This window comes from Lutra lutra, chromosome 3 (assembly GCF_902655055.1).
Source record: "Lutra lutra chromosome 3, mLutLut1.2, whole genome shotgun sequence".
NCBI classification, from domain to species: domain Eukaryota; kingdom Metazoa; phylum Chordata; class Mammalia; order Carnivora; family Mustelidae; genus Lutra; species Lutra lutra.
The window spans coordinates 47,900,372-47,925,378 of record NC_062280.1 but is presented as its reverse complement, the minus strand read 5'-3'; the positions used below and the strand labels follow the sequence as shown (position 1 = coordinate 47,925,378).

At 59.1% G+C, this 25,007-nt stretch overlaps 2 protein-coding genes across 3 annotated transcripts; both read right to left on the bottom strand.

The window, feature by feature from the left end:
* Positions 1–254: 254 nt before the first annotated feature.
* Positions 255–6,635, bottom strand: NEU4 (neuraminidase 4). Its single transcript, XM_047721673.1, has 4 exons — positions 6,366–6,635; positions 3,530–3,733; positions 3,167–3,422; positions 255–2,061 (listed from the first exon to the last, which is right to left on the bottom strand). The coding sequence occupies exons 2-4, from the start codon at positions 3,728–3,730 to the stop codon at positions 1,079–1,081; spliced, it is 1,440 nt and encodes a 479-aa protein (XP_047577629.1). The 5' UTR covers positions 3,731–3,733; positions 6,366–6,635; the 3' UTR covers positions 255–1,078.
* A 2,020-nt stretch (positions 6,636–8,655) lies between these two features.
* On the bottom strand, positions 8,656–23,422 carry GAL3ST2 (galactose-3-O-sulfotransferase 2). 2 transcript variants are annotated; one of them, XM_047721674.1, is made up of 4 exons: positions 23,238–23,422; positions 14,499–14,582; positions 13,108–13,372; positions 8,656–12,496 (listed from the first exon to the last, which is right to left on the bottom strand). In XM_047721674.1, the coding sequence occupies exons 1-4, from the start codon at positions 23,264–23,266 to the stop codon at positions 11,678–11,680; spliced, it is 1,197 nt and encodes a 398-aa protein (XP_047577630.1). In that variant the 5' UTR covers positions 23,267–23,422; the 3' UTR covers positions 8,656–11,677. The 2 variants fall into 2 exon arrangements, with proteins under 2 accessions (XP_047577630.1, XP_047577631.1); XM_047721675.1 differs by lacking the exon at positions 23,238–23,422 and adding an exon at positions 22,533–22,738.
* Between the last annotated feature and the right edge of the window lie 1,585 nt (positions 23,423–25,007).

Genomic DNA, 25,007 nt, shown 5'->3' with positions numbered 1-25,007 from the left:
CCACTTTGGAAGACTGGCGCGACAGCTTCCCACACGGGAAACTACCCAGTAAACCAGCACGGATGGTCCTGAGACTCCCAGCAGAATTCACGGGGAAGCTGGGCCACCCGAAGCTCTCCTCTCCTAGTGTGCAGACTTTCAGTGAGGGATTCGGGGTCTTTAATAGGGTTTTTCTGATTTTTTATTTCTTCTTTAATAAGTTGTATTTTTCCAGGAATTGTGCATCTTGTCTAAATTTTTAAGTGTATTGGCATAAAAAGGTTCCTAATATCTTCTTGAAATCTTTGAACATCTGGAGGAGCCCCGCACACCCTCTCCCATTCCTGATGCGGCTTATTCACGGTTCTCTCTTTTTTCTATCACCAGTCTCAACAAGATTATCAGCTTAATCGGTTTTCTAAAAACCCGGCTTTGGCTCTCTTTATTCCCTCTACTGTATGATTTTTCCTATCCCTCTAGGCTTGCTCATGATTGTTCTCTTCTTTGTCCTCCCCCTTGGATTCAGTTTCCTGCCCCCACTACGGTGGGGCGGCAGCAGCCCTCGCTTCAGCCCCTCTCGCACAGTGCGTGCAGTGTTCACATAATTAATTTCAGACTCTTTCCTCACTTTCACCAGACCTGCTTCTTTGGACCAGGAGCAATTCAGAATCATGTTTCTCAATTTTCAGAAACCTTCACAAGGAAAATTTTAAATTTCCATTCACGTTTATTTCTAGCTCAATTTCACTGTAATTGTCAATCCTTCGAAGTCTTATAGAGACTTGAATTCATGATCCAGCATGATGTCAGTTTTTACACCTGAGTGTATTTGAACAGGTGTAAACAGGTGTATTTGAACGCGATTATCTCCTGCTGGGTTCTCTGTGTGTCCATTTAATAAGGTCTGCCCAGCAACCTGACCATATCTTCTGTATCCTCACTGATTTTTGTCCGTTTGCTCTATCGGTTACTAGGACATGTGTCTAAAATTTTCCACTACAACTATGGCTCTATTTTCTTCTCTAGGTCTGTCTGCTTTTGTGTCATATTTCAAAGCACAGTGTTAGGGACATACAAATGGGTCTGGTGAGAGGGCCCATCAGGAAGGCCGGCAGCGCTCCTGAGGCTTACCCCCGCGGCTGCGAGGTTTGGGGTCCACCGGCACATTCTGCAGGACCTCAGCGAGGGAGAACATGCAGAAGGAGATCTCCTCGTAGGAGACCCTGGCCCCACTCTCATACAAACAAGCAAAGGTCAGGGCTCCCTTGAGAGTGGGACCAATGGAGGCCAGGTCAGAGTAGCCACTGGGGCCCTCGTAGATCACCCAGGGCTCCGTCCAGCTGTGGGGGTCCAGCGGGGACCGGCTCAAATGGATTCCCATGTGGAGCCGAGCCCTGCGGCCCACCGGGTGGGAATACAGGAGCCAGGTGGGGCTCTGAAACAGGGTAGCAGGGAGCCAAGGGAGTCTTGGGGCCCAGGTGCCCCTGGTCCCACTGAGCCCAGGCCCCAGGCCAGGCTCCTGAGGGCTGGACCTACATCCCTCCATCCCGCTGAGCCCTTGGTCCCCTTGGGTGTCTGTAATACCCTCCTCTGAGGGTTGCCAGACTCCAGGACAGAGGCGTGGGGACTGGGGGTGGTTCCTGGCACCTGCCGACCATCTCTCAACCCTTAGAGAGTGGAGCGGGCCAGGGAAGCCCAGGATGCTGCCTTGGCAGCCCCAGGCGGTCTCAGCCAGTGCCGGCACGAGCTCCCCAGGCAGGAAGGAGGCACCCTCATCTGTACTGAGTGCCTGCACGCGGCTGCCCAGGGGACTCCGGGCGTTGCAGTAGAGGAGGCCGCCCGCCTGCCCACCGTCCAGCGCAGCCAGCTGGCACTCGCCCGAGCGAAGGTTGGGCACAAGGCCTCCACGATGCCAGGTGCGACCGTGGTCGTCACTGTAGAAGGTGAAGGCATGGGGGCTGGTCCTGCAGATCCTGCCGAAGCATTCCCTCCGGTCCACGCGGTAGGTATAGGCCGGCACCAGGAGGCGGCCGGAGCGCAGCTGGATGCCGTGGCCCGGGCCGACGGCAAATGTGGCCCAGTCTGTGGAGGAGAGGGGCTGCCCGCCATCCCAGCCAGGAGACGGCCGTGGCCGCAGCCTGACACTGCCACCCACCCCAGGGAGCTGGGGAGGATCCACAGCCAGTGCCTCAGATTAAGGGACGGCTCATGAGGAAGCCCACACTGACCATGCCCCCGCCCTCCACTCCTGCTGGCCGCTCCAGATCGTTGAGGGCCAGACAAGCCTCTCTCCAGCATCAGCAGGAGCCAGAAGCCAGGAGCCAGGAGCCCAGGCAGGCTACTTGGCTAAGTTCTCAGCTTGTGAGCAGGTAGCCAGTCCCAGAGTATGGATGGACAGCCAACAACAGTGCTGTCTAGACAGAGGGGCAGCCAAGAGCAGAGGCTAAGCAGACCTTCAGGGTGGGATCAAGCCCTGGGCCTGAATCCCACGGAATAGGGTCCACAGGAGCAGATCGCTCTCTAGACTAGCTCTGTGTGTCCTGTCCAAGCCTCAGAGCCTGCCACACCTCTCAGCTTAGATCCCACCTACAAGGGTCAGGGTGACCCCTAGGTCAGTGTCCCCATGCCAGGGTTGGGGTGGCCTCAGAGGGCAGTTGGTGGTCAGGCCTTTAAGGAAGGGGCAGAAGGAGTAGAGGAAAAGCTTTAGGATAAGGCAACCTGCACAGACCTGGACCCTAGGTTGGACAACCCCGGGTTAGAAGGCAGAGGGCAAGCGGTAAAGGAGGTGAGGCAGCAGTGGAGTTGGGAGGAGGGAGGGACCTCAGCGCTCAGACAGAGACAGTCTCAGTTAGATGAGCCTGCTCTCCAGGCCCAGGGAGGTGACCAGCACCCTTCTCCAGGACTGAGGGGTTTAGAGGAGGGGGTGGCAGCCCCAGGAAACGGTGGGAGTGGTCCTTAGGCTGGGAGCCATTGTAGGTAGCCCCCTGACCTGTAGCCGGACCCTTCCCCCGCCCCCCATCGTTTGGACCCCCAACCCCATGTGGACACCCCCAGACCGCTGTGCAGACACCTCCCCATGAGACCCCACCCGCCACTCTGCGGGCCCCGTGCACCCCTCCCCCGTGCATCCCACCCTGCTCCCCAGCACCCCATGAACAGCACAGCCCCCTACCCACACCCCACCTACCCTGCTCTGCGCCGCCCACCGCCTCCTCCGTGAGGTCCCTGGCCGCACCCCAGCTGCGCCCCGCGTCCCGGCTGGTCACGCAGCAGAGGCGAGCGGCGTTCCTGCCGGTGGCAATCTGCGTGGCCTCGGGCGTGTGGCCCCGCACCGCGATGAAGAAGAGGAAGATGGTAGCCGTGTGGGCGTCATGCACCGGGCAGGGGTTCATGGACCGGTGCTCCTCCAAGGCCGCCGTCGCCAGCACGCGCAAGGCACCCCACTGCCCGGCGGAGGGAGGGAGGAAGGGAGGGCAGGTGGCCTCAGTTTACCTGTGCACTGGGCGGTGCCCTGCCCGAGTCCTGCCCACCATAGGTGTCAGCCACTCACCCTCACGGAGCCCCCAGCCAGCGTGCCGCTCCTTTGCACCAGGCGGTGGGCGTGGGCATCATCAGGGCTGAGCCGCTGCTCCGCAAAGGCTAGCAGGGTGGGCACAGGGGGCACAGACAGCAGCGCGGGCACACGGTACGTCAGGCCGCTCCTCTCGCGCTGGAAGAGCACAGTCCGCTCGGGGACACGTGGGGCCCCCATGTTCTGTGGGGCACAAGCCTGGGTTCAGTTTCCCCAAATAGGGGTCCCACGACCACAGGCAGCGGGGAGACACAAACAGATACACCAGATACACAGAAAATGAAACAAGGAAAGACTTAAGCACTGAACAGAGGCACACACAGATGCACACGCATTCACCATGGCCCTGGGAGACAGAAAGACGCTTGCATTCCACACACTCAGACACAGGCTTCTTGGAGAAGGCGCCCCAGCTGCTGCCCCCACCCTTCTCAGACCTGGGGGGCTCTGGGATTCTCGGGAGTGGCCAGGATGGATGGGGGCGGGGCGGGGGGAGTGGCCTGCTGAAGGCTGTGGGGGGTGCCAGTGGGTGTCCTGCTAAGAAGGGGCCTGAAGTCCAAGTCCGAGCAGGACGTCTGCAGGTGCAGGGAACCAGCCACCCTGCTCCTTGGGCTCCTGAGCCAAGCTGGGAGTCATGGGAGGACCAGCAGAGCCACCCCACCCGCAGGGTGCCCCAAATGGCTCCTACGTGTGCCTCAAGGGAGTTAGAGTCCGTGCAGGCTGGAAGAGCAGTGAGCAGGACCCTGAGGAGGCCAAAGAGATCACCTCCCTGCTGTCCTACCCCACCCCCTCCTGGCAGAAAGGGGGCCCAGCCAGCTCCGGCCTGCACTGGGGGTACCCTTGGAAAGAAGCTGCTCCCTACAGTGACAGGAGGAAGATCCGCACCCACAGTGTCTGAGGCCCGACAAGTGGCTGCTCACAGAGGTGGGAAGCCAGGCAGGGGAGGGTGTGCCGAGCCTGGGGGCTTCCTGGAGGAAAGGCTAAGAGGGGAGGGGAGAAGGGCAGAGAGGAGGCCACATTCCAGGCACCAGGCAGACCCTGGCTGGAAGGACCCCAGGAGGGACTCAGCAAGGACAAAGAGGGCTGTCCCCGCTGCAGTCCTGTTCCCAACTTCTCCTGCCCCTGCATCCGGCGCCCTGCACTGCCCGGCTCCCTGACCTTGGCAGGTCACCCGGCCCCCCTTACCACAAATTGGGGCTCCTGTAGGGGAGCGGGGGAATGACCAAGGGCAGCCTTTCTGCAAGTAGCCTTCCTCCCGGGAGTGTGCTCCCAAGGGAGGCCATGAGGGGGTATATCTGGTGTGCACCAGGGGTCTGCGATCTCCTAGAGGGGGGTTTCTTTCTCTGATTTGCACAAAGGCAACCGTGGGCTGACCCGGCCTCCCACAGGGATGCAAGTGAGGGAACACCGTCGGGGTCGGGGCCGGCAGGAAGAGCCGGACTTGGAGCAGCCAGAGCCTGCGGCCAGACACTTGTCAGCACTCTGCGCCAAGGGGAGGAGAGAGTGGGAGGAGGGGGAGAGCACGAAGCCCCATATCCCACTTGGTAGCACCGCTCTCAGAGGGTCAAGCCACTGCACACAGGGCACGGCCCGGGCACGTCTGAGGAGAAGGGACGGAGAGGGGCTGACCCGTGACAGGAAGAACACCCTAAACAAGAGTGGCCTCGCTCAGACGCATGGGAGGTCGTGCTGGCTGGCTCAGCCCACGGCCCCAAAACACAGACACCTCACCTCAGTCCACCTCTGCCCAAGGCCACCTGCTCCTGAAAGGCTCTCATGGGCAGCGCTGTGGGCCTGCCCCACCGCCCGCTGAGCCCAGCAGGCCCCCTGCCAATCTCAGGCCTGGGGGCTGTGAGAGCAACTTCCTGTGTCTGGAAGCCCCTGGGCCCCACGCCCACTCTGCCTTCAAAGGGCAATTGTGCCCCAGCAGGAAGCAGGTGTCAGTGGCACGTGTCCCTCCAGGCTGAATGGACACAAGGGCACATTGTCTGCACTTGGCTTCCTCCACTGGGCCAGAGACCACCTGGACTGTGAGGTTGCCCAGACCCGCTGCTCACTCTGCTGCTTGCCCAAGCAGGATGAGGGCATCCCTCGCCGTCCTTGCCTAGGCCCCAGGTCTCTGCAGAGCCCCAAAGTCCCGGAGAGAACCTCTCAATCTAAGAGGCAGAACAGAGCCTCGTGGGCAACTGGACCAGTTTGGCCAAATCGTTAGGGTCCAGGGGTTTGGCTTGACCAGGACAGGATGGTTGTGTCCCAACATCCTGTCAGGCCTCCTCCCTGCAGCCTTCTGGACAGCCCAGGTCCCCACCCACACCCCCAGAGGAGCACAGCCCCTGTCCTCCGGCAGGATCCCAGCCTGCCGCAGGGCACTTAAAAGCACGCGTATGAAGAGCAAAGGGCTTTGCATACAAGTTGGGCAGAGAGGTAATCCAGGTCTGTCACTTCGGGAAGGGTCTCAAGTCTGACCTGAGTGACCTGTGCCGGGTGAGGGGCCAGAATTCAGTTGCAAAGCTCGGGCCTCGTGGAGCAGGGCCCACACACCCGTCAGTTTCCACAGGCCGGGTCAGGCCCCCAGCTCTGAGCCCCAGCCCAGTGTACCTCTCCCAGCCTCTCAATCAATCCCTGGGCCCTTGGGCACCCCTGCCGCTTGGACCAGGCAGTGATCCCAGGTGGGGCATCCGTGAAGAGCATCTGGTCAGTCAGCCTTCCATGCACGGACCTTACCATCGGCCCAAGGAAGGGCGGCCAGGAGGACGGAGGAGCCCATTTCTGGCCCTCAGGGGCTGGGGCTCAGGTGAGCGGGGAGGGAACTCACCGGGCACCACGGGGAGGCTGCAGAACAGCTGTGGGGCAACACAGGAGTGCCTGCTTCTCCAACCCAGGAAGCAGAGTGGAGACAAGGGCCGGCTGGCTGTGTGGGCCGAAGCCGGAGCTGGCGGGGTCCCAGGGCTGCATCAGGACCCAGGCTCGGACCCCCCACCCCCGCCAGCTGTGTGGCTTTAGTGCAGTGAGGAGAGGGGTGGTGCCAGGCCACACTGGGGAGGGCCCAAGCAGGGCCACATAGGACTCCTCTGTCCACCCTGCAGTGCTTGGATCTGGGGGCTCACCATCCCACAAGGCCCAGCAAGGGGCATATAGATCTCCCTGTCCCCAAGCCTCCTCCAGAGATAGCCTCCCACAAAAACCCCAGTGAGCCATCAGCCTCCCGGTGAGGTTCCATGACCTTCCCACCATAGCCTGGATGCCAGCCCCTTTGGCTCTCCCTCGGCTCTGGCCTATGTCCATGCTAGGCGGCCAGCGCAGCCTGGGGGTGAGGCAGCACTGCATCCCCTTCCTAGCACCAGCCGCCTTGTCAGTGCTCCTGCCGGCTTTCACCGATGACCACAGCCTGGTGACCACTGTCCAGGCCAGCGCCTCTGGGGAGCCCTCAGCATCCCAGCCCGATCAGTGAAGAGGACCATCCCCCTCAGGGGTTCCCTGGGCCCCACCTGTACAGCAGGACCCCGCACAATAGACCCCAAGACCTGACCTTTACTGCCCACCTGCTTGTACCCACTGACCTTCATCCCACGTTTTTCCTGAAGCTCTTCTTTCCAGCTGATCTCTAACTCAGGCCAAAACCCGACAGGTAAAGCATCCCATGAAGGATGCTGAAACTGCTCCCCGCCTGCCGCCCCCCCCCCCCCCCGGGCAATAACAACTGCTTGGACCACCCGGGGCCAGTGGGAACTCAGCCCCTGACTCACAGACTCACGCCTGCGCACATGGACCGTGGAGTGGCCGACTGATACCCTGACCTCATTATGACACTAAGTCCTCTGCCCAAGGAGGAGCACTAGTCCTTCCTCAAAGCGCAGGCGTGACCTTGTGCCCGCCTCTGCATATAGTGACAAGGCTCCTCTTTCTGAGGATTCATCCTAACCCTAAACACAAGGACTCCGTCCACCCTTGCTCAGGGAGTCACGGCTTTGGACCGTATTCCCTGGGATCTCCTTATTTGGAGCAAATAAAGTTTCCTTTGTGTGACAGCTTACCTGGTGCAGTTTCCACGTGTGACTCACTGAGGAGTGAACTCAGGTCCACTCGGTTATGATAGGACTTCAAAGGGAAAACAGGGCTCTGGGAAAATGAAGACATCCTATGCTGTCCATGGGGAGATGACAAACTTGTCATGTCTTCAGGTCCTCAGGGGAGCTGGGGAGGGGACAGAGGGAAGCCCAGGGCTCTCTGCCACAGAAGGAAAAGGGGAGACTGGAGGAAGGGGTCAGCACTGATGTGGGAAACAAGGGCAAAAGATAAATTAAATTTCCTCATACCTAAAGCCCATTGACAAGTCCTTGAAACGGGCAGAGTGACCTTCTCCTGGGAGCTTGGCTGCCTCCATGTGGACACCTTCCTAAGGGCACAGGCAATCTTAGCCTGACCCCAGGATCCTGTGAGTCTACTTTAACTATAGAAATTCCTTTGGAAACTTCCTTTATCACTACCCCCAAGATACATGTTGGCCATCACTCCCAAGCATACGACCCACCGATTACATCTGGAGGGTCTCATGATTGACTTTTTACTAAACAGTAATAAATGAACTTTCCCAGCAATAGTTAGCTCCCTCAGGATCCTGGAAACCTCATTGCCAAAATACCTGGGAGGCTTACACTCTCCCTAATCCCCTCCCAACTTTACAGTATATAATGGGCCCCTCCTCAGAACCCCGGAACAACTCTTCCCAACCATGGATCCCGTCCCCATGCTTTAATTAAACCACCTTTTGGCACCAAAGACATCTCAAGGATTCTTTCTTAGCTATTCACTCCAGACCCCAATGCTTCCACATCAAGTACCATCTCCCCATCTCTCAGGGCCTCTCTGAATCCATCCCCCTTCCCCTGTCCCCCATGTCTGGGCCTGGTGCTGGGCCCCCTGCTGAGCCCCCATGATCCCACACCACCTATGTGAAGCCCCCGTGTCCAGCTGGGCTGTCAAAGCAGGGTGCCCTCTGGGGCCCTGGAACACAGAGTTCATTCCCTCTACTTGGGGATTTGAGGTTTGGGTGTGTTTGCTTGTTTTTTCATTTTAACAACGCCAAAGAATGCTTAATAAATAACTTATCATTTGAAAAACTTTTATTCATAGAGGCTTTCAACAATATGGTGAAAAAAATTTTAAGTAAGCTATTAGTAATCTTCCCTGTCTGCTGATGTCAGAGCTAGCTGTGTTTCATATATTACAATCACCTTTCCTCTATAAAGAGGATAAGAGATCTGTGGGGTTTGTTTTCTGTTGGGAGTATAATTGACACACGATATTCTGTGAGTTTCAGGTCAGAACACAGTGATCCGACAAGTAGGTGTGTGACAAAAAGGTTCACCTCAGCCAGCGGTCACCATCGTCCGCACACCAGACCACTGCACAGTGACGGACTGCATCCTCTCCCCTGTCCACCGTCCTTATTTCTGCCTTCCTAAACTGAAAGTTTGTATCTCTAACCCTACTCCCCCATCCTCCCCACCCCCTTAATGTTCTAATGAGACACCAACCTTTTTAAATATAGAGATTTCACTTAAAAATCTGTATTTCTAGCTTCTCTTGAAAAATCAGAAGGAAGGTCTGGCTCCTGGGCGTCCTTGGTCCTCTGGGGCCATCATACACCCTCCTGGGCTGCCTGCCCCCCCCCCACTCCAGCATCACCAAGGCTCCGAAATCCCCCCACCTTAGAGGAGTTTCTGCAGACCCTGTGCTCCCAACGCTATCATTTAGCAGCTGCAAACAACTTCAGCATTCGAAACCTGTCTTCTGGACGGAGTTCCCTTGCTGGTTGTTTTCCAAGCTGTCTCTTCCAATCCGCACATACTTCACTTTGAATAAATAACCCCGGAATTCCTTCCAAAGAGAGAGAACTGATTTGTTTCCTCCAGCCACGAAGGCAAAAGCAAACACCCTTGGATTTCTATTGGAACTTCGTGGTCCCGATCCCTTGGGGGACCAAGCGGCTGCTAAAATGAATAAATAGGAACAGTTTATCAACATGGACACATTTTCAGCCTTAGCCTGCAACATTTCCTATCTTTAATATTAAAGGAGATCTAAACCAAGAAGGGCAAAGTGTTACATCTTGTTAAATAATGGTGCTGGCTCAGTGGCTGTCAGTCACATTGTATCTGTATATTTGAAACGTTTCTTAATTTTAGAAAGCTGGTAGAAAAAACTGGAACTGATGCCATAGGATGAGTTATGGGTTGCTTTTGGCATTTTTCTTTATGTTATAAAAGGAAGCCTGGTGGAAGATGACCTGAGGGGTTGAAAGTAGGGACATTCATGTTAAATAGACATGGATTTGAGTCCTGGCTCTGCTCTGATCCTTCATGGTAGGGGTCACAAGGCAAAGTTCTGGAGGGAAATGTGGTAATGTGTGGCATGGTCCCGATCCGCATGCCGCTGAGAACAGACCCCCTTCTGGGGCAGCAGGGACAGAAGCGGCCACCTACCTCCCTTAGCCCACGCTGGCAGGCTGGCCGGGCTGACCCATGCAAGGGGCTCTGTGGCTCGGGTGCGGGGGGCGCCTGATGCTCAGGGCACCACATTTGCCTGGATACTTCCTTCCAACCAGGGTCATATTTTCATTTCTTTCTTTGGCTGTAGCTTCTTACTGATAACCCTGACCCTCCTTCAGGCTCTCCATTATCCGCCTAATGGCTCTTCTGCATCTGATTGCTTTCTCCGCTGTTCCTCAGGACAGCCCTCCACGATCTCCTCTGGGTGGAGGATGACGATCCTTAGGATGGTGTCCCCGCCGCCCCTGACTCTGCCCTGCCCGTTCTGTTCTTTTCTGTCTCGGTGTGCTGCTTTGAAAGTCATGTTTTCAGTTTCCAATATCCTCTTTGCCTTTCAAAATCTCAGCAATATGTCCTCTAATCTCACTGAAAATTCATTCTTTTAAAATTTCCCTCCATGAAACTGGTGTCCCAGGGAGCTGTATCTTCTGATTGCTGGCAGGTTCCTTGACAGGTAGATCCCCGAGAAGGGCGGCCATGCCCATACACGGAGCCCCTCCTCAGGTGCCCTGGCCAAGCTCCTGGGGTCGTCAGGCCCGAGAACCTTATGAGGAAGGAAGATGGACTGGGTGCCAGGCAGATGGGACAGCTGAGCCTCTAGGCTTCACATGTAAGAGCAGCTCTGTTCCGTGAGTGCCCCAGACCCCCCACTTTCCTCAGGACGCGGGGTCTACAGCACTGGTGCGCACCCCACTCTAACCTCCGGGCCCCCAGGCACCCGGGATCACATCCTTCGAGACAGGGGGCCCTCCGTCCCTCCCGACAATTGACGAACGGGTGCCTCGATGCTGCCCTCCGAGGAGGCTGTCCGAATGCCGTCAGCCATGCGACAACCCTCCTCTGGGACTGCATCCAGGGTGCCCTCCAGGACAACAGAGTGTGCTATAAGCCGCAGGAGCTCCTCCAGCAGGTCAGACACCCCAAGACATTCCAAGGGGGCCATCCGGACAGGGGGCTGGGGCCCTAATCCTCACCTTGAGCTCTGGCTAAACCATTTGTCTCATAAGCAGTTTCAACTTTTCTCAACCTAAAGCTATTCTTTACTTGCAAAGATGCCTCATCCAGCCACAGATGGGAAGCTGAACATTCCAGATCCTTGCTGCCTTGTGTTAGCTTCCCAGGGCTCCCTGTGGGCGTCGCACAACCCTCTCTGTGACCAGCCCCCTGTCCCACAGCCAGCAGATTTGGGGAGCCACCGGGGCTCCTTCAGGGACTCCCAGACCTGCTGCCCAAGCTTCTCCTGACCCCCTGCACTCGAGTTCCTGTGATGGTCGATGTGCCCACGTGTGTCCTTTCGAGGGGCTGTATGTTAACTTGTAATTTAGTGTCACTCACTTTCCTACCTTGTAAGGTTTTTCTACCTGTTAACCAGATTCAAACCCTCAGGTCCCAAAGTGGGACCCTCACGGCAGTGGCGCCTCCAAGAGGATGGATCCTGAGTGGGTGCCTTTAGTGGGGTCTTCACCCCGATGCACAGCTGCCCCAGGAGTCCCCCTCCTCACCAGTCGGTACCCTGGTCTCCCAGGGATGACAGGAGAAGGGCTGGGACTTGTGCCCTGTCCCTGGCGCCGCCCCCCTACTCCAGGAAGGGAAGGCGTTTGGGTTGCTTTTCCGGGAACTGCAGGGCATACAAGCGGGCCATATACTGAAGCTCGGGAGTGACCATCCTCTCACACATCCGCTGTGTCTGCTCATCCAGGCCCTGCCTGAGGTTGTAGCCCAGGATGTCCGCCTGGCCCGACTGGAAGGGGCGCAGCTGGGGGTCGGCAATCTGCGACTGGTTCTTGGCCACGCCGTCCTGCAGACACCGCTCCCTGAGCTCCCGCCGCCGAGCCCGCAGCCGCGCCACCTCAGAGCGCAGCAGCCGCGGGCCCAGCTCGGCATGCACGCGGGCCCAGAAGCTGCGGTTGAAGTGCTGGTAGAGCTGCCAGTCCAGGGCGCACCAGCGCTGCGCGCGCGCCCTCCCCGCAGCCGTCAGGGGGGCCACGCTGCGCGAGCTCCGCGAGTTGAGCCGGAAGGCCACCACGTCGTCCAGCCGCCAGCGCAGCGCGCGCCGCAGCAGCACCATGGACTCGTCGAAGTGCTCCGCGATGAGCACCAGCTGGAATTGCCGTTCCACGTCCGCCAGGCGCGCGCGCACGTAGCCCTGGTCATCGGCGCGTGCGTCGTTGTCGAAGCCCAGGTCGAACCACATGTTGTTCCTGGCAAAGGCGTTGAGCAGGCCCACACTCTGATTGTAGTAGGTCCACGGGGAGGCCAGGAAGGCATCCAGGCTCTCCGCATCCCTGAATGCAGGGACGTAGTCTTTGTAGTAGGTGAAGGCGGACTCCAGCTGGAAGACGGGGTTTCTGATGATGGAAAAGTAGAAAGTGTCGTTGGGCATGACTTTCTGCACCTGTGTGGAGACCCAGCAGGAAGGGCTGGTAACTCTCAGGATCCCTGCAGCAGCCCCGCACGCAGACGTCCCCTCCCACAGCACAGGAAGGATCCTGAAGCATCTGAAGTGGGCCCCGCCCTTCCCTAGCGCCTCCAGCCCCTGCTCCCCCTGCGCCTTTGGAAGGCCAGTCAGGGGGAAACCCCACCAAGGAAGTGACCCCTACACTGAGATGCAAATGACCCAGAGGAGGAGATGTGAAGAGTGTCCCCTCAAAAATGGACCCTGGGCAAAGGTCCTGAATAGGAAGAAGTAGAGGGGTTTGGGAAGCAAAAGCAGGAGTCCAGAGAGGTAGGTGGAGAGGGCGGCAGGCTGTGAGGGCACCTGATTCCAAGAGCAATGACAGCCAACTGTCTGTGGGGGAGAGGAGCAGGGTGCGTGGCTAACCACCCCTGCCCCCAGGTGAGGCTCTGGCAAGGTCTGCATGTGCACACATCCACAGCCTTTGTCCCTTTGGTGTCTTGGGCACAACCAACCCCCAGGGTCATACTCGAAGGCACAACCCCACAGGGAGCCTGGGACCGGTCCTGGCCGGTCCTTCCACTTCCACCCCTCCTACCCACGCCCCACACCTCAGGCAGGTTGAACCTCAGGTGGTTGCCCATGATGTTGAAACGCTGCTGCAGGCCTTGGGGCTCTGAGCCCTCCACGTAGTGTGCCAGGAAGAGCCAGGGGTAGCCCAGGTGGAAGCTGGAGCCAGCGGGCAGGGCCACGGACAAGTTGTGCATCTCAGCGAAGCGGAAGAGGATGTTGAGCACAGTGCTGCTGGCCGTCTTGTGCGTCTTGAGGAACATGACATTGACGATGGGCGGCCCCTCGGCCTGGCTCCGGAGCAGACTGGGAGGAGAGCATGGCCACTGTCATCCAGGGAGGGTCCATGGAACCCCCACCCAGCACGACCTCAAACCATCTTCCATCACCAACCTCTCCCCAGTCCAAGATCCCTTGCCCCACACTTGCCTGCCAATGACACCCAGACCCTGTGCCTCCAACTGTGCTTCCTTCCACTCACCAAGAGACCCCCAACCCTGCAACCCCGGAGGACCCACCGGCACAGACCTGACTGCTCCCTAAGTGGCCACATCCTCTGTCCCCCCACATACCACAGGTTGGGCCCCTGGGGCCCTGGTGCCCCCTCTCTCGCCCCCAAGTTCCTGTCTGGTCCCCAGGGCATCCAGCATGGAGCTGGCCCCATGGACTGGACCCCACACCCAGAGTTTCTTGGCTGACATGTCACACAGGGACTGGCCAGGCTGACTGCAGGGCTGAAGGGGATACCGGTGCCCACTCTCATTGTCCCGTGATGGCACCTGGCCCACTGTGCCTCCAGCCTGCAGCGACAGGCACCCCTCCTGCCCCAGTAAGAATAACCCTTGATAGTGAGGGACAGGATACACAGGCATGTGCCAGCCCTGGGGACAATGGGAGGACCAAGGGAGAGACCCAAGGAGCTTTGGTGCCCCCTGGGGAGATCCAACCAGAGAGGTGGGGAGGTGGGGAGAGGAGGCCTGGAGCCACACCTCTCAGCGGCCAGGCAGAAGCACAGGGCCTGCGTGAACATCCCTGCAGACCCTGGGCCTCACAGAGGATGAACCCCAAGCAGGCAGGGGAGCAGGGGACCTGACCTTCCCAGGCCCACCCTGGACCCTAGCCCTGCCTCCTAGTACCTTGTCACCCTCTACACACAGCAGCTCCACCCAAGACATGCCCACCCCTGGCTCACTCCCGCCCTCCCTAAGCCTTGCCCAGAGGCCTGAGCAGCTTGCTGCCCGCAGGAGACCCTGGAGGGCTCCAGAAGGCTGTGGATCCCTAAAGCGAAGGGCCCACCCCTCCTCTCATAGACAGGAGAAAGCTGAGGCCCCGTGGGGAGGCACGAACTGCATGATCACTAGCCAATGCAGAGTGTGACCCAGAGGTGGGCAGGCTGGGGTCACAGGCCCTGCCCCGGGAACGCAGAACTCACGGTATAAGCAGCCCCACGTCCATGTGCAGGATGCCAGACAGCAGGAGCATGGTCAGGGCCAGGAGGAGGACAGCCTGGAAGCACCTGTGGGGCAAAGGAAGACCTTCAGCCCTCAGTCAGGGGCAGGGAGGGGCCAGCACAATCTCTGCCCCTCCATCCACCCCATCACTGTGTATCCATTCCTATGGAGAATGTACCCGCACCCATCCCCGGGGGGCCCTGGGGTGGGGGAGCTAAGACCCAGGAAGGGCCTGAATCATCAGACTCTACCCCCCTCCCAGGCCCCCAGCTGCACTGGCAGCAGCTCCGCAGTGGCTCCAAAGCCAGGAGAAGCTGGGGGGCAGAGGATGGAGAGGGGCCAGCTGATGGGCCCTGAGCAGGGTCCCCTGGGAGACTGTGGCCTGACAGAGACTCATGAGCTCACGTACCCCCGGGACACATCAGGGGAGGGGCTGAGAGGTGGGACATCCTGTAATTCTACCCCTGGGGATAGGGAGGGGCCCCATGAGAGAAAGAGAGGCCCTTTGGAGGGTCTGCCTACATACAGGCGCTTAGCAGGTGGGCTGGAGGCATGGGTCCCTCCCAGTCCCTGTCACCCAGGAGAGATGCTGCTACCAGATCAGGGAAGAGACAGGACTGGGGCAAAGGGAGCCCCATAGAGTCAGGTGGGGACACCCCCTTGTCCTGCCATCCCCAGGACAAAGGAGCTGCAGCAGCACCCTCCCACCCCACCCCACCCCACCCCTGCTAGGTGTTCCCGCTAGGGCAGGGCACCGAGGAAGCACTGGACGGCAAGCGAACTTGCCATAAGGAGTCCCCCTGCCATCATTGGCATCCCTGCCATCTGGGCTTGTCTTGGGCTCCTCCCGGCCCAGGCCTGGAGCCAGCCGCATCTCTAAGGATCCTGGTGTCCTACTGGCAGGAATGGTCTTCAGGGACCGTCCTCTGGGGGCGGCTCAGAGAAGGTGGTACTTTCGGGGCCCTGTCGGGCGACGGAGACAGAATCCCTCATGAGCTCACATGGGCGTGTCCAGCTCCAGTTTCAGCTAAAACCCCAAGCCCACAGCTCTTTGAAGGAAACTTCTTACAGCGTCTCGTCCCCTTTCCCGCACAGCAGTGTGGTCTCCAAGTCACAGGAGATGGCAGAACTGGGGTCTCCCATCCTTACTCATCTCTCCACCCACAGTGCTCACACGAAACCAAAACGAGGCCGTGTCTTGGCATCTTCCGTCCCTGGTCCACAAAAGCAGGAGAGTCCACTGCCAGACGGGAGCGGGGCCCCAGCTGGATGTGCATGATTCTCAGGGGCCCCGGGCACCTACAGCCAGTGAGAAGGGACAAGCTTTCCCGAACCCCACAGGGCCGTCCTTCGGAAGGCCACGCCCTGGTCACGGGGTCACACGGTCACGGGCTCTTGCACTAGTCCAGTCATTTCCGCCGAGCCCTTCCCCTCTCCCTGCCCCGGGAACCTAAGTGCCAAGGAGGCCACAGAGGTTCACAGCCCGGACAGGACAGTTCCAGCGCCAGCTGGTCTGCAGCCCCACCAGCTCCCTCAGACACCGCACTATCCCGCCGCGGACAACTCCCTCTGCCAACACCACGTGTCTCCTGGCCCCTGAAGCACGGACTAGGAAAACTCTGGCACATGCTGTTCATCTGTTACAGGTTCCTGCACTGACATTCACAATCGCCCCTCTGGTCTTGAGGCAACAGGAATTTGTCTCCATTCTTCCAGTTGTATGATGAAAATAAATGGTCCTCAGAGAAATCCGTTGGTTTCTAAAGAGAGGCTCCTCTTTCACCAAAAGGCCCTCTGGTCCAACACCCACAGGGTCCGCAGGGTCCTGGGTTTTGGAGCCGCCGGGGGGCCAGGTGGCCAGGCGTCAGGGCCACAGCCGGGCCCGCAGGTGGGCAGTATGTTCTGCCAAGCAGCTCGACAGGGACCAAGCCCCTCTGTGGCCTGTATGTGTCCTGCACACAGAGCGTCCCACAGACGCGTGGTCAGCATGAGAGCCCAGTGCACGGGCAGTTTTAAATGAGGACATTGTCTGGTACATGAATTGTGTCAATAAAACTGTCTAAAACGATAAAAAATAAATTAAAAAATATTCTTAAAGAGCTCAGCTGCCAAAAAAACTGAAAGCTAACAATTGTGGGAATAAATAAATACAGCTGGAAATGATTACCACGTGACATTGCTTCCAAGGGTGTCTGCCAAGCTGCCTTTCCTTTGGCGGTCAGCCTGCATGCTCAGTGAACACCTTCCAAAGGGTCTCAGACCTCCTGCATCTGGAATCACCGGGGAGGGGGCTCCAGGCCCCACGTCCAGGCCGTGCACCTGCCGCCCGCCTCAGGAATGCTCGAGAGGCTGCTTCCCAGCAGTGGTCAGGGGGCCAGCAGGCTCTCGGTCAGGCCTGCTGGAGGGGCCACGGCATTCCAGACCGTGAAAACAGAACTCCTGCCGCAGAGGCCTGAGAGCCAAGGCTGTCCACCAGACGCGGCCCTGGTCCAGTTCCGGTGGGGCGCAGGGAGAGCTCAAGGCCCCCAGGCCCCTGAGCCCCAGATGAGTAGCTGATGGCGGGGAGCGGGGAGCCCCTGAGCCCCAGGTAAGCACTCCAGGTGGGTCTGCCCTCAGGTCACTAGGGAGAGTTCTCCCGTGTCTGGGTAAGAACCAGTCACGGGTCACAAACAGGGTTAAGACATCCCCACTCCCAGCTCCAGGAACTTCTGGTTTCACTGAGCTTGTTTACTATGTGGGAGACTCACAAGGGTTTTATGGAAATGGGATTTTTATATCCAGGATCTCTCTCTCACACACGTCAATCTATCCGACCAGCTCCTGAAAGACAGACAGACATCCGCCTCAGGGGGACTGTAGACAGACACAGGACCCAATGTCTGCCGGTCATACAGTGGCCAACCAGTTTTAGCCAAAATCTAGGGAAACAATACTGAGCCTTATCTCAGAGCTGACAAGTCAGCCCCACAAAATCCACAACCACCTGCCCAAATACCCTGTCTCTCTTCCCTCTCGGTGGCCCCACAGCCTGAGGAAAGCAGAGTGGACTGTCCCCTCTGCACCCCCCCCCACACAATGGTTGTTACAAAGCCCTCTGTCCGTCCTCTGGGTCTCCAGACACAAGCATGGGCTTTCTTAGAACACATTTTCCCTCAGCGCACCTGGGCCGTAACCCAGAGCTCACATGTAGGGTCCAGAGTTGTCAGATAAAGCTCCCCCCTCCACCGTTCATTCTTCACATGGTCCTCATCGAGCCCCAACACACTGCACAAGGATAAGCCAAGGGGAGCAGGTGCAGTGGGAGCCTGGAATTAGTGGGGACTGAGGACAGGACTGACCGGTCCTCAGGGCTCCCTCCCCATGGCCAAACACTTGGCCTGAAATGCTGCCCCATCAGGAGACCAGGCCCCGCAGGCCCCCTCCCCAGCTCAGCAGCCTGAGAACCAGCAGTGAGGAGCTGGCCTCCAGTGCCCCCCAAGACGGATCAGTGTGAGGCCAGCGCCGAGCTGCCCAAGGTCTCCCCGAGGCTGGGGACAGCTCCCAGGGCTGAAGACTGTCAGTGCCAGGTGGATGGAGGCCACAGGCTAGAGAGTCAGGAGCACAGAGCCATCCATACAAAAGCCAAATCAAAAAGGAACAGGGATGGGGTGTCAGACATCCAAACTCAACATCTCACAAAGAACAGAGGGGAATGTGGGCCACCCTCCACCCAGGGGCTCCTTCTAGAGAAAGAAAAGAAGGCCACATCGTTACTGTCTGCTGGACATGAAGAGCAGAGACACAGCCACACATGCCTGTCCCTCCACCCACCTCCCGCTGCCTCCCTCCCTCCCGGACTGTTGAAGCCCATGGCCCCACACCTGAGTCAGGAATGATGGCCGTGCTTTGACCAACAGAACATACCAACGTGATGCTGGGAGGTCCCTGGGGGACCCATAAAAATCTTGCAGTTTCTGCTCCCCAAAACACCCCCAAAGACGGCCCCCCAAGGGGGCTGCAGTACTTCCAGAAGAGAAAGGCCACCTGAAGCTTTGAGGTGGCCCAGCCAGGAGCCAGCGAGCGAGGACATCCAGGGCCTTCCAACCCCACAACCACCAGCTGAACACAGCCCCTAGGGATACACCAGGCAGGACCCCGAGAAAGAGCATGGCATCACTTCCAGTGGCTGGGTCTTGCATCTCTCTGGACTTCTCCCAAACACCCCTGCATCGTGCTCAACAGCTCAGGTTGTTGCTGGTCTAGCTGTGAGCAGCACCCATTTGCTGGGTAGTCAATTCAGTGGGTCACCCCCTTGGGGCAGGGGCATGGAACTAGCACTGTTAGAGAATAGAGTAGAATAGACATAGAATACAGTGGAAAGGGATGGGGTCGGATGGGGTGGGTAGAATGGGATAGGATAGGAGGCGCCTGGGTAGCTCAGTTGGTTAAGCATCTATCTGACTCTTGATTTCAGCTCAGGTCTTGATTTCAGGGTCATGAGTTTAAGCCCCACATTAGGCTCTACACTGGACATGAAGCCTACTTTAAACAAAAAAGAATAGGATAGAATGGAATGGATAGGATAGGTTAGAATAGATACAGAATAACATATATGACAGAGTAGAAAAGAATAAACAGAACAGATTAAAATAAACATGGAGTAGACAAACCAGACCAGAAAATGCCTGAGAGCAATCAGCTGTGGAAAAGCTGAGTGCTGTGCTGTGACACTTGTCTTCACGCTGACACATAGACTGAATTGTGTCCTGGGCAGCGGTCCTCCCACTGTGAGAACTGTGAGAACACAGTTCACTGTCGCTGTGAGAACACTGGTGCTCCACTATCCCACAGCAGGTGCTATCCTGCCTCTGCCCCCATCGTGCTTAGTCTGGGGAGCCCCCATCCACTGGGAGGGCTGCCCCAGGCCCAGGAGTCCCGGTCTGTGTGGAGAATGTGCAGGCTGTGGTCTCTCCCAGCCTCTCTGGCCCAACCCCACTTTTCCTGGGAGTCCCACAAGTCCTGGTACAGCCTCTTCCCTGTGCCCAACCCAGGTGGTGGGAGACGCTATCCGCTCTGAGGGGCGGGCTCAGACCCTCCTTCCCTCCACTCTGGCCAGAGCTGGGGTGGTGGTTCCTGGTTGGGTGAGCCTGGCCTGGCCCTGGCCTGGCCCTAGCCCTGCTTGGCTGCCCTGGCTTCCCCCACCCTGCCTGGGGAGGGGGGATGAGCAGCCACCACGAAGAGCCGCACCCCCCCCACCCCACCACCCACCTGCCCTCCCACCTCCTAGCTTGTCCCAGCCAGCTCTCAATTGTGCAAGGACAAACACTAAAGTTTGAAAAACAATTGTAATCCGCCTTGGGGCAGAAAGGAAAGGGACCCCCTTCCTTTTGTCCGAGTGTGGACTTTGAAAACTCGTAATTGTGAATTCCCCTTCTGTGCCCTTGAGATGCGTGTACAGTTCTAAAGAGCTGAGTAGATTCTTGCTGGTCTTACAGCCTGGGAAAACGTGCATCCTGCCGGCGGGGGGCGATCAGGCTGTCAGCTGAGCCCCCGTGTGAGGGCGCGACTCCCAGGGGATTCCATGCCCGTCCCTTTCATACTGAGAAGGACGCCATACCCCAAGGCCCCAGGCCAGCAACTTGGGCCAACAGCCTGGTCTCTGAGGCCCTTGTCAGCCTGAGCCTCCCACACCAAGCTGAGCAGTTCCATGAGCCCACAGCCCACCAGGCCAGCCAGGAGGACGCCCCCCCCCCCCAGAGCCAGGCCCTCCTGTCAGAGCCCCCTGACCCGGCCTGCACCTCCCATCCTCATCGACAGCAGCCCCCTCAATAAGTCTGCTGAAGCCTGCATGCTTGCTGCCACTGTGGGCACGGGGTCCACATAGCCGGCCCCTCCCCTGGCCCCGCATACCCAGGAGACACACTGCCTTGGGGGGCCCTTGGCAGCACCCACCCCCCACCAGTAGGAGCAAGCCAGTCTCCACCTGACAGGAGCAGGTGGAGGAGGGGCAGGCAGAGTCTCCTGGTCCCACCCACCCCCCACACCCGCCCCGAGCTCCCAGGGTGCCTGCAGGGGAGAGGCGGCACCAGGTCGCTCTGGCAGACCCCATGGACTGTGGACTCTGAGGCTGGACACCTCACCCCGTGTCCACTAGCGCACTGTGAAGGCCCCACCCTCAGGACCACTGCAGCAGCCACCAGGCTTGAGTCTGGAGGGCCAGCGGTGGTGGCCTCCCCCTACCCGGGCGGGCCACCCCAACAGGCACCGTTGGGCGATAATGCTGGGAACATAGGACACAACTTGCAAAGCACTTCCCATCTGTCCTTCACAGAGGCGTCCATGGCTCTGAGAGGCCAGCAGGCTGGGAGCCAAGCCTCTTCTAGGGCCAGGAGTGGGGACGACACGACCTCACAGTCTTCAGCCCTCCATGCTCCTCCCACCCTGCTCCTGCCCAGGAGAGAGGAGCCCCACAGGGTACCAGCCACCGAGATCAGGATGGCCACATCTCCAAGCTGTGGTCAGATGCCAAACACAGAGCCTTCCAGAAGGCGTGGCCCTGTCTGTTCCTGAGCCTGGCAGGAGCTCCGCCCTAGGGCATCTTCCAGATGGTTCTTTCTTCCGTCCACAGTGCCCAGACCCACATAGCACGCCCCCTCCTCCAGCAGGAGCTTCCAGGAGACCAGCACTGATGGCCCAGCCTCCCCAGGGTCCCAGCCAGCCGGCTCAGCGGACACCTGTCCACGGCTCAGTCGGGGATGCCCACGGATGGGCCAGCACTCTTGCTGTGGTGGGGGTACAGGACAGCTTTCAGGCAAAAGCCAGGCTTTTCCCAGGAGCATGGTGACCTCACCGGACCACGACTGGGGCATCAGCCCCAAGCCTGGCTCCCTCTGGCCTCCACGCACGCCCTGTCCAGCCCATTTGTGGCCCCCACTGCCAGGCACCAGCAGACTTTCCCCAGGGCTCCCTGTGCGTCCCCCCACTACTCTTAGATTTGGCCCCATGGGTCACATGCCTCCCAAGGGGTCACACATGGGGACACACACGGGTCACACATGGGGTCACACATGGGGACACACTGGCCCCATGGGCAGGACTCCTCAGGGCTCAGCACTCCAGGGGCTCCCTGGTCCCCAGACACACAGGTTTTCAGGGGTCCCCCATGACACATTCAGGGCCAGGACTCAGAATTTTGGGGTTTCCGTTCTGCCATCCAGAGACTCCACCACCTAGGGCTGGGGTCTCCGGCAGCAACAGGATTCTGCTGGGGGTACCACCCACATCTGGGCTTGTCCCGAACCTTGGGGCAGCTGAGGACGGTTTGTGCCTTCATACATCACAATCCCGGAACTCGCTGAGAGAAGGAGGTCTTGTCTCTGCTCCAAGCAGCTCCTCACACCACCCAGGGCCACTGGATACCTGCGTGGCCATGTCTGCCCAGGGCCATCTGCTCCCTGTGCCCGGAGCCTCTGAGTACCCACCTGGCCTGGCCCATCTGGGACTGTCCCCCTGTCCTCAGGGCCATGGCTCAGCCCACCTGTCAACCAGCCAGGCACACTGGCCTGCATGGGAAGAGCCTCCAAACATTTGCATAATTCAAGGAAAATAAACAAGAAGTTCTGGACAGTCCATGCCTCTCCGGGTGTGGGAATAGTAAGTGAATGTGGCCACAGTGACCCAGGGCACCCCTTCCTCCTGGGGCTTCAAGCCAAACCAGGGAGCCTGGGACACACAGAGCAGCTGTGGCCCCAACCCTGTGTCAGCACGGTCACCTTCGGTAGGACTAAGACACACCATCCTGCTGCCTCACCAGGCAGCCTGCTTCCTGGGTTTCCCCCTGGGGTTCCCTCCCCTTCCGTGTAACCAGAGGCCTGGGCACCAGTGGGGCCCAGGCTTGGCCTCTAGCTAGCAGAGCAATCCTTCCCAAAACTTCACATCTCCCCCTTACAAGCACGGTGACCCCATTCACCTCCACGGAAGAGGGACACCTGGACCCTCCCCCCTTGGCCAGCTCCTAGGCGACCCCCTGTCCTCACTGGCAGATGGAAGTCATGTCTTCAGAGATGCTGGTCGTGCTCAAGCCCAGGGCCCACAGGGAGGCACCCAGAGGCACTGGCTTCTCCCCAGAGCATGTGGGATGAAATAGAGAAGGAAAATGCAAAGCATTTCCAGGCACACCCACCTCCCCTCCACACCTAAACTGCGTCGAAAAATCCAACTCCTTCTATGTCTACAAGAGAAAACAGCACTTATGACTCAGAGCTGGCAGGGCCGGGCACCCACACCCTAGAGGGGACTCGCTCTAAGTCCCTGGAGCCCCCAGCAAGGGCCCTAACACACATGCAGGGAACTGGCCGGAAGGGTCAGGGGCTCAGGCAGGGACGCCCCCAGAGCCAGGAAGACCCATGCTGCAAACATAGGGTCTGGCCGTGGCCCAGGGACTGAAGGCCTGGAGGTCCCAGACTCCTAGCCGCCGCCTGCCCAGGCCTTAAGCCCAGACACGGAACTGTCATCCCCTGAGCTTGAGCCCCGTATCCCCTCAGAGCCCCAGGACCCAGGAGGGGTCACTCACAATCCGAAATGAAGCCCCAGCCGGTGAGTCTGGGGCATCATAAGAGAAAAAAAGCCCCAGATCTAACGACTTCCTTTTAAAGACACAGAATAACTTCTGCCGGGTCCTCAGACCACGCAGGAATTCAAGACATGTTTTGTGTCTGTGCTGCCAACACCCCCCAGCTTACCTGTGTGTGCCCCCCGGCAGGGGCGGCATGCTGTCTGGGGCCTGAGGTGATGGCAGGGGGCAGCTGGCGGGCTGGCAGATGGAGCTGGCTCTTGGCCCCTGGGCACAGGCACTGGGCAAACCGTGAACTTCCCTCCCCAGGGAGCTGGCCTGTGGCTCAGGTGCAAGTGAGGCCACACCCTCCACCCTGCGGACGGCTTCAGCCTCCGCTCTCAGGAAGATCTGGACTTTCCTGGGGAGCGGCGGGGGTGGACAGTCTCCTCTCTGGGCTCACCCCCCAGGCTGTGCCCTGCTCCCCAGGCTCCATCCACCAAAGGGGGGTTGGGGGCATGGGCAGCTTCCAGGCCCTCTGGACCCAGAGCTCATGGTGAGGTGGGAGGTGAAGACGGAGGTTCAGCCAATCCCTTGGAGGATGAATAAGGGAAACAAGATCAAATTCAGACTGGTTCTCCTCTCCTGCTTCACAGCTCGCTTTATGCTAGGGGAAGTCCAACTTGTACGTCTTAGGATGGAAAAGAACTTTAGAACAAGGACACTGCAACGCGAGATAGAAATACGAGTAGAGAGTTACTGTATGAGAGTTCAGTTCAGGAAAGAAGTAAACATGGTCTGAAGATGAAGGACAGACAGGGGCGGGGGGAGCGTCTGCAGCTCTCCCACGAGTGCTACATCCATCAGAGGACAGAAACCCCAGAGGAGCCAAGGAGGCAGGCTCGGTGGATACCCCTCACCACACCGGCCACCAGGCACCTGCAGCTTCACGTGCCCAGTCAGCCAGCGGGCAGCAGGACATCACCACCGGGCCCGGCTCGTGGGCCACCTTCCCACCGCCCATCCCCCCCTCCCGGGCCAGCTGAGTCCCCACACCATCCTCCCTGCTGGCTGGTGCCTGGCACATTGATTACGTTGAAAAGGCGGGTGGGCCAGTGGCTTCGAGGAGGAGAGGGGTGCTGTGGACGGAGGCCAGGTTAGGCTGCTCCCGTGTCCTCTGCTGCTGGGCCTCCCACCCCCAGGTCAGCCGGCAGGAGCATCTTGCCACCATGCACACAGTGTCACACAGGACTCCTGGGTCCAGCTCGGAGGGCAGGGAGTCTGCACCCTCAGGACAACCTGCCACTGAATGGGGTGGGGGGAGGATGAGGTCTGCTGCCACCCTCCATGGGGCTCCAGGAGGGATCTCTGTGGAGCCAGGGAAAATGCCCGCCCCCGTGCTCATGGGTCTGAAGGAACTGGGGCTCTGCCCTCCAAGCCGCCACAGGTTGGACCTTTGTTCTGGGTCTGAGCAGCTGCCCAGACAGCTCTCTTTCCAGGAGGGTCACAGGGAAGCCAAGAGCACACCTCACGCCCCCACTGCAGCCCAGTCCCTACACCTCACATGAAAAACCTACACCTCACATGAAAAACCACATGACAAAGTCCAAGGTCAAGGGGAAGGGTGTGGAGTCACGTGGGGGAGTGGGGAGCCCCTCCCCATAGAGGGCCCTTCCCAGAGGTGGCAGTGATCCGTGGGACATCCTGTGCAACACCCCCAGGCCCAACCCAGGTGAGAGATGTCACTGGATGTAGACCAGGTGCCCATGAGCCTCCTGTGGCCCTAGGGAGGGTGATCACAGAGGGAGGGGCCTGGCCCGGGCCCTAGACAGACTGCGGGCCTTCCTCTCCTCTGTTCCTGAGTTCCCCGTGCAGTCCTGGCCACAGTGTCCCCTGTCCACCCCCACACTGGGGAGCCTAGTCCAGAGAAGCCCAGTCCTTCCTATAGCAAGGGTCTCCT

Excerpts from the sequence above, each read along its gene's own strand:
- NEU4 (XM_047721673.1), bottom strand. The coding sequence starts at position 3,730 with ATGGGGGCCCCACGTGTCCCCGAGCGGACTGTGCTCTTCCAGCGCGAG. Across the intron at positions 3,423-3,529 it reads TGGCTGGGGGCTCCGTGAGG|TGGGGTGCCTTGCGCGTGCT; the intron begins GTGAGTGGCTGA and ends TCCGCCGGGCAG. Across the intron at positions 2,062-3,166 it reads GGTGGGCGGCGCAGAGCAGG|ACTGGGCCACATTTGCCGTC; the intron begins GTAGGTGGGGTG and ends TCTCCTCCACAG.
- GAL3ST2 (XM_047721674.1), bottom strand. The coding sequence starts at position 23,266 with ATGCCGCCCCTGCCGGGGGGCACACACAG. Across the intron at positions 14,583-23,237 it reads CTGCCGGGGGGCACACACAG|GTGCTTCCAGGCTGTCCTCC; the intron begins GTAAGCTGGGGG and ends TTTGCCCCACAG. Across the intron at positions 12,497-13,107 it reads TGAGGTTCAACCTGCCTGAG|GTGCAGAAAGTCATGCCCAA; the intron begins GTGTGGGGCGTG and ends GTCTCCACACAG.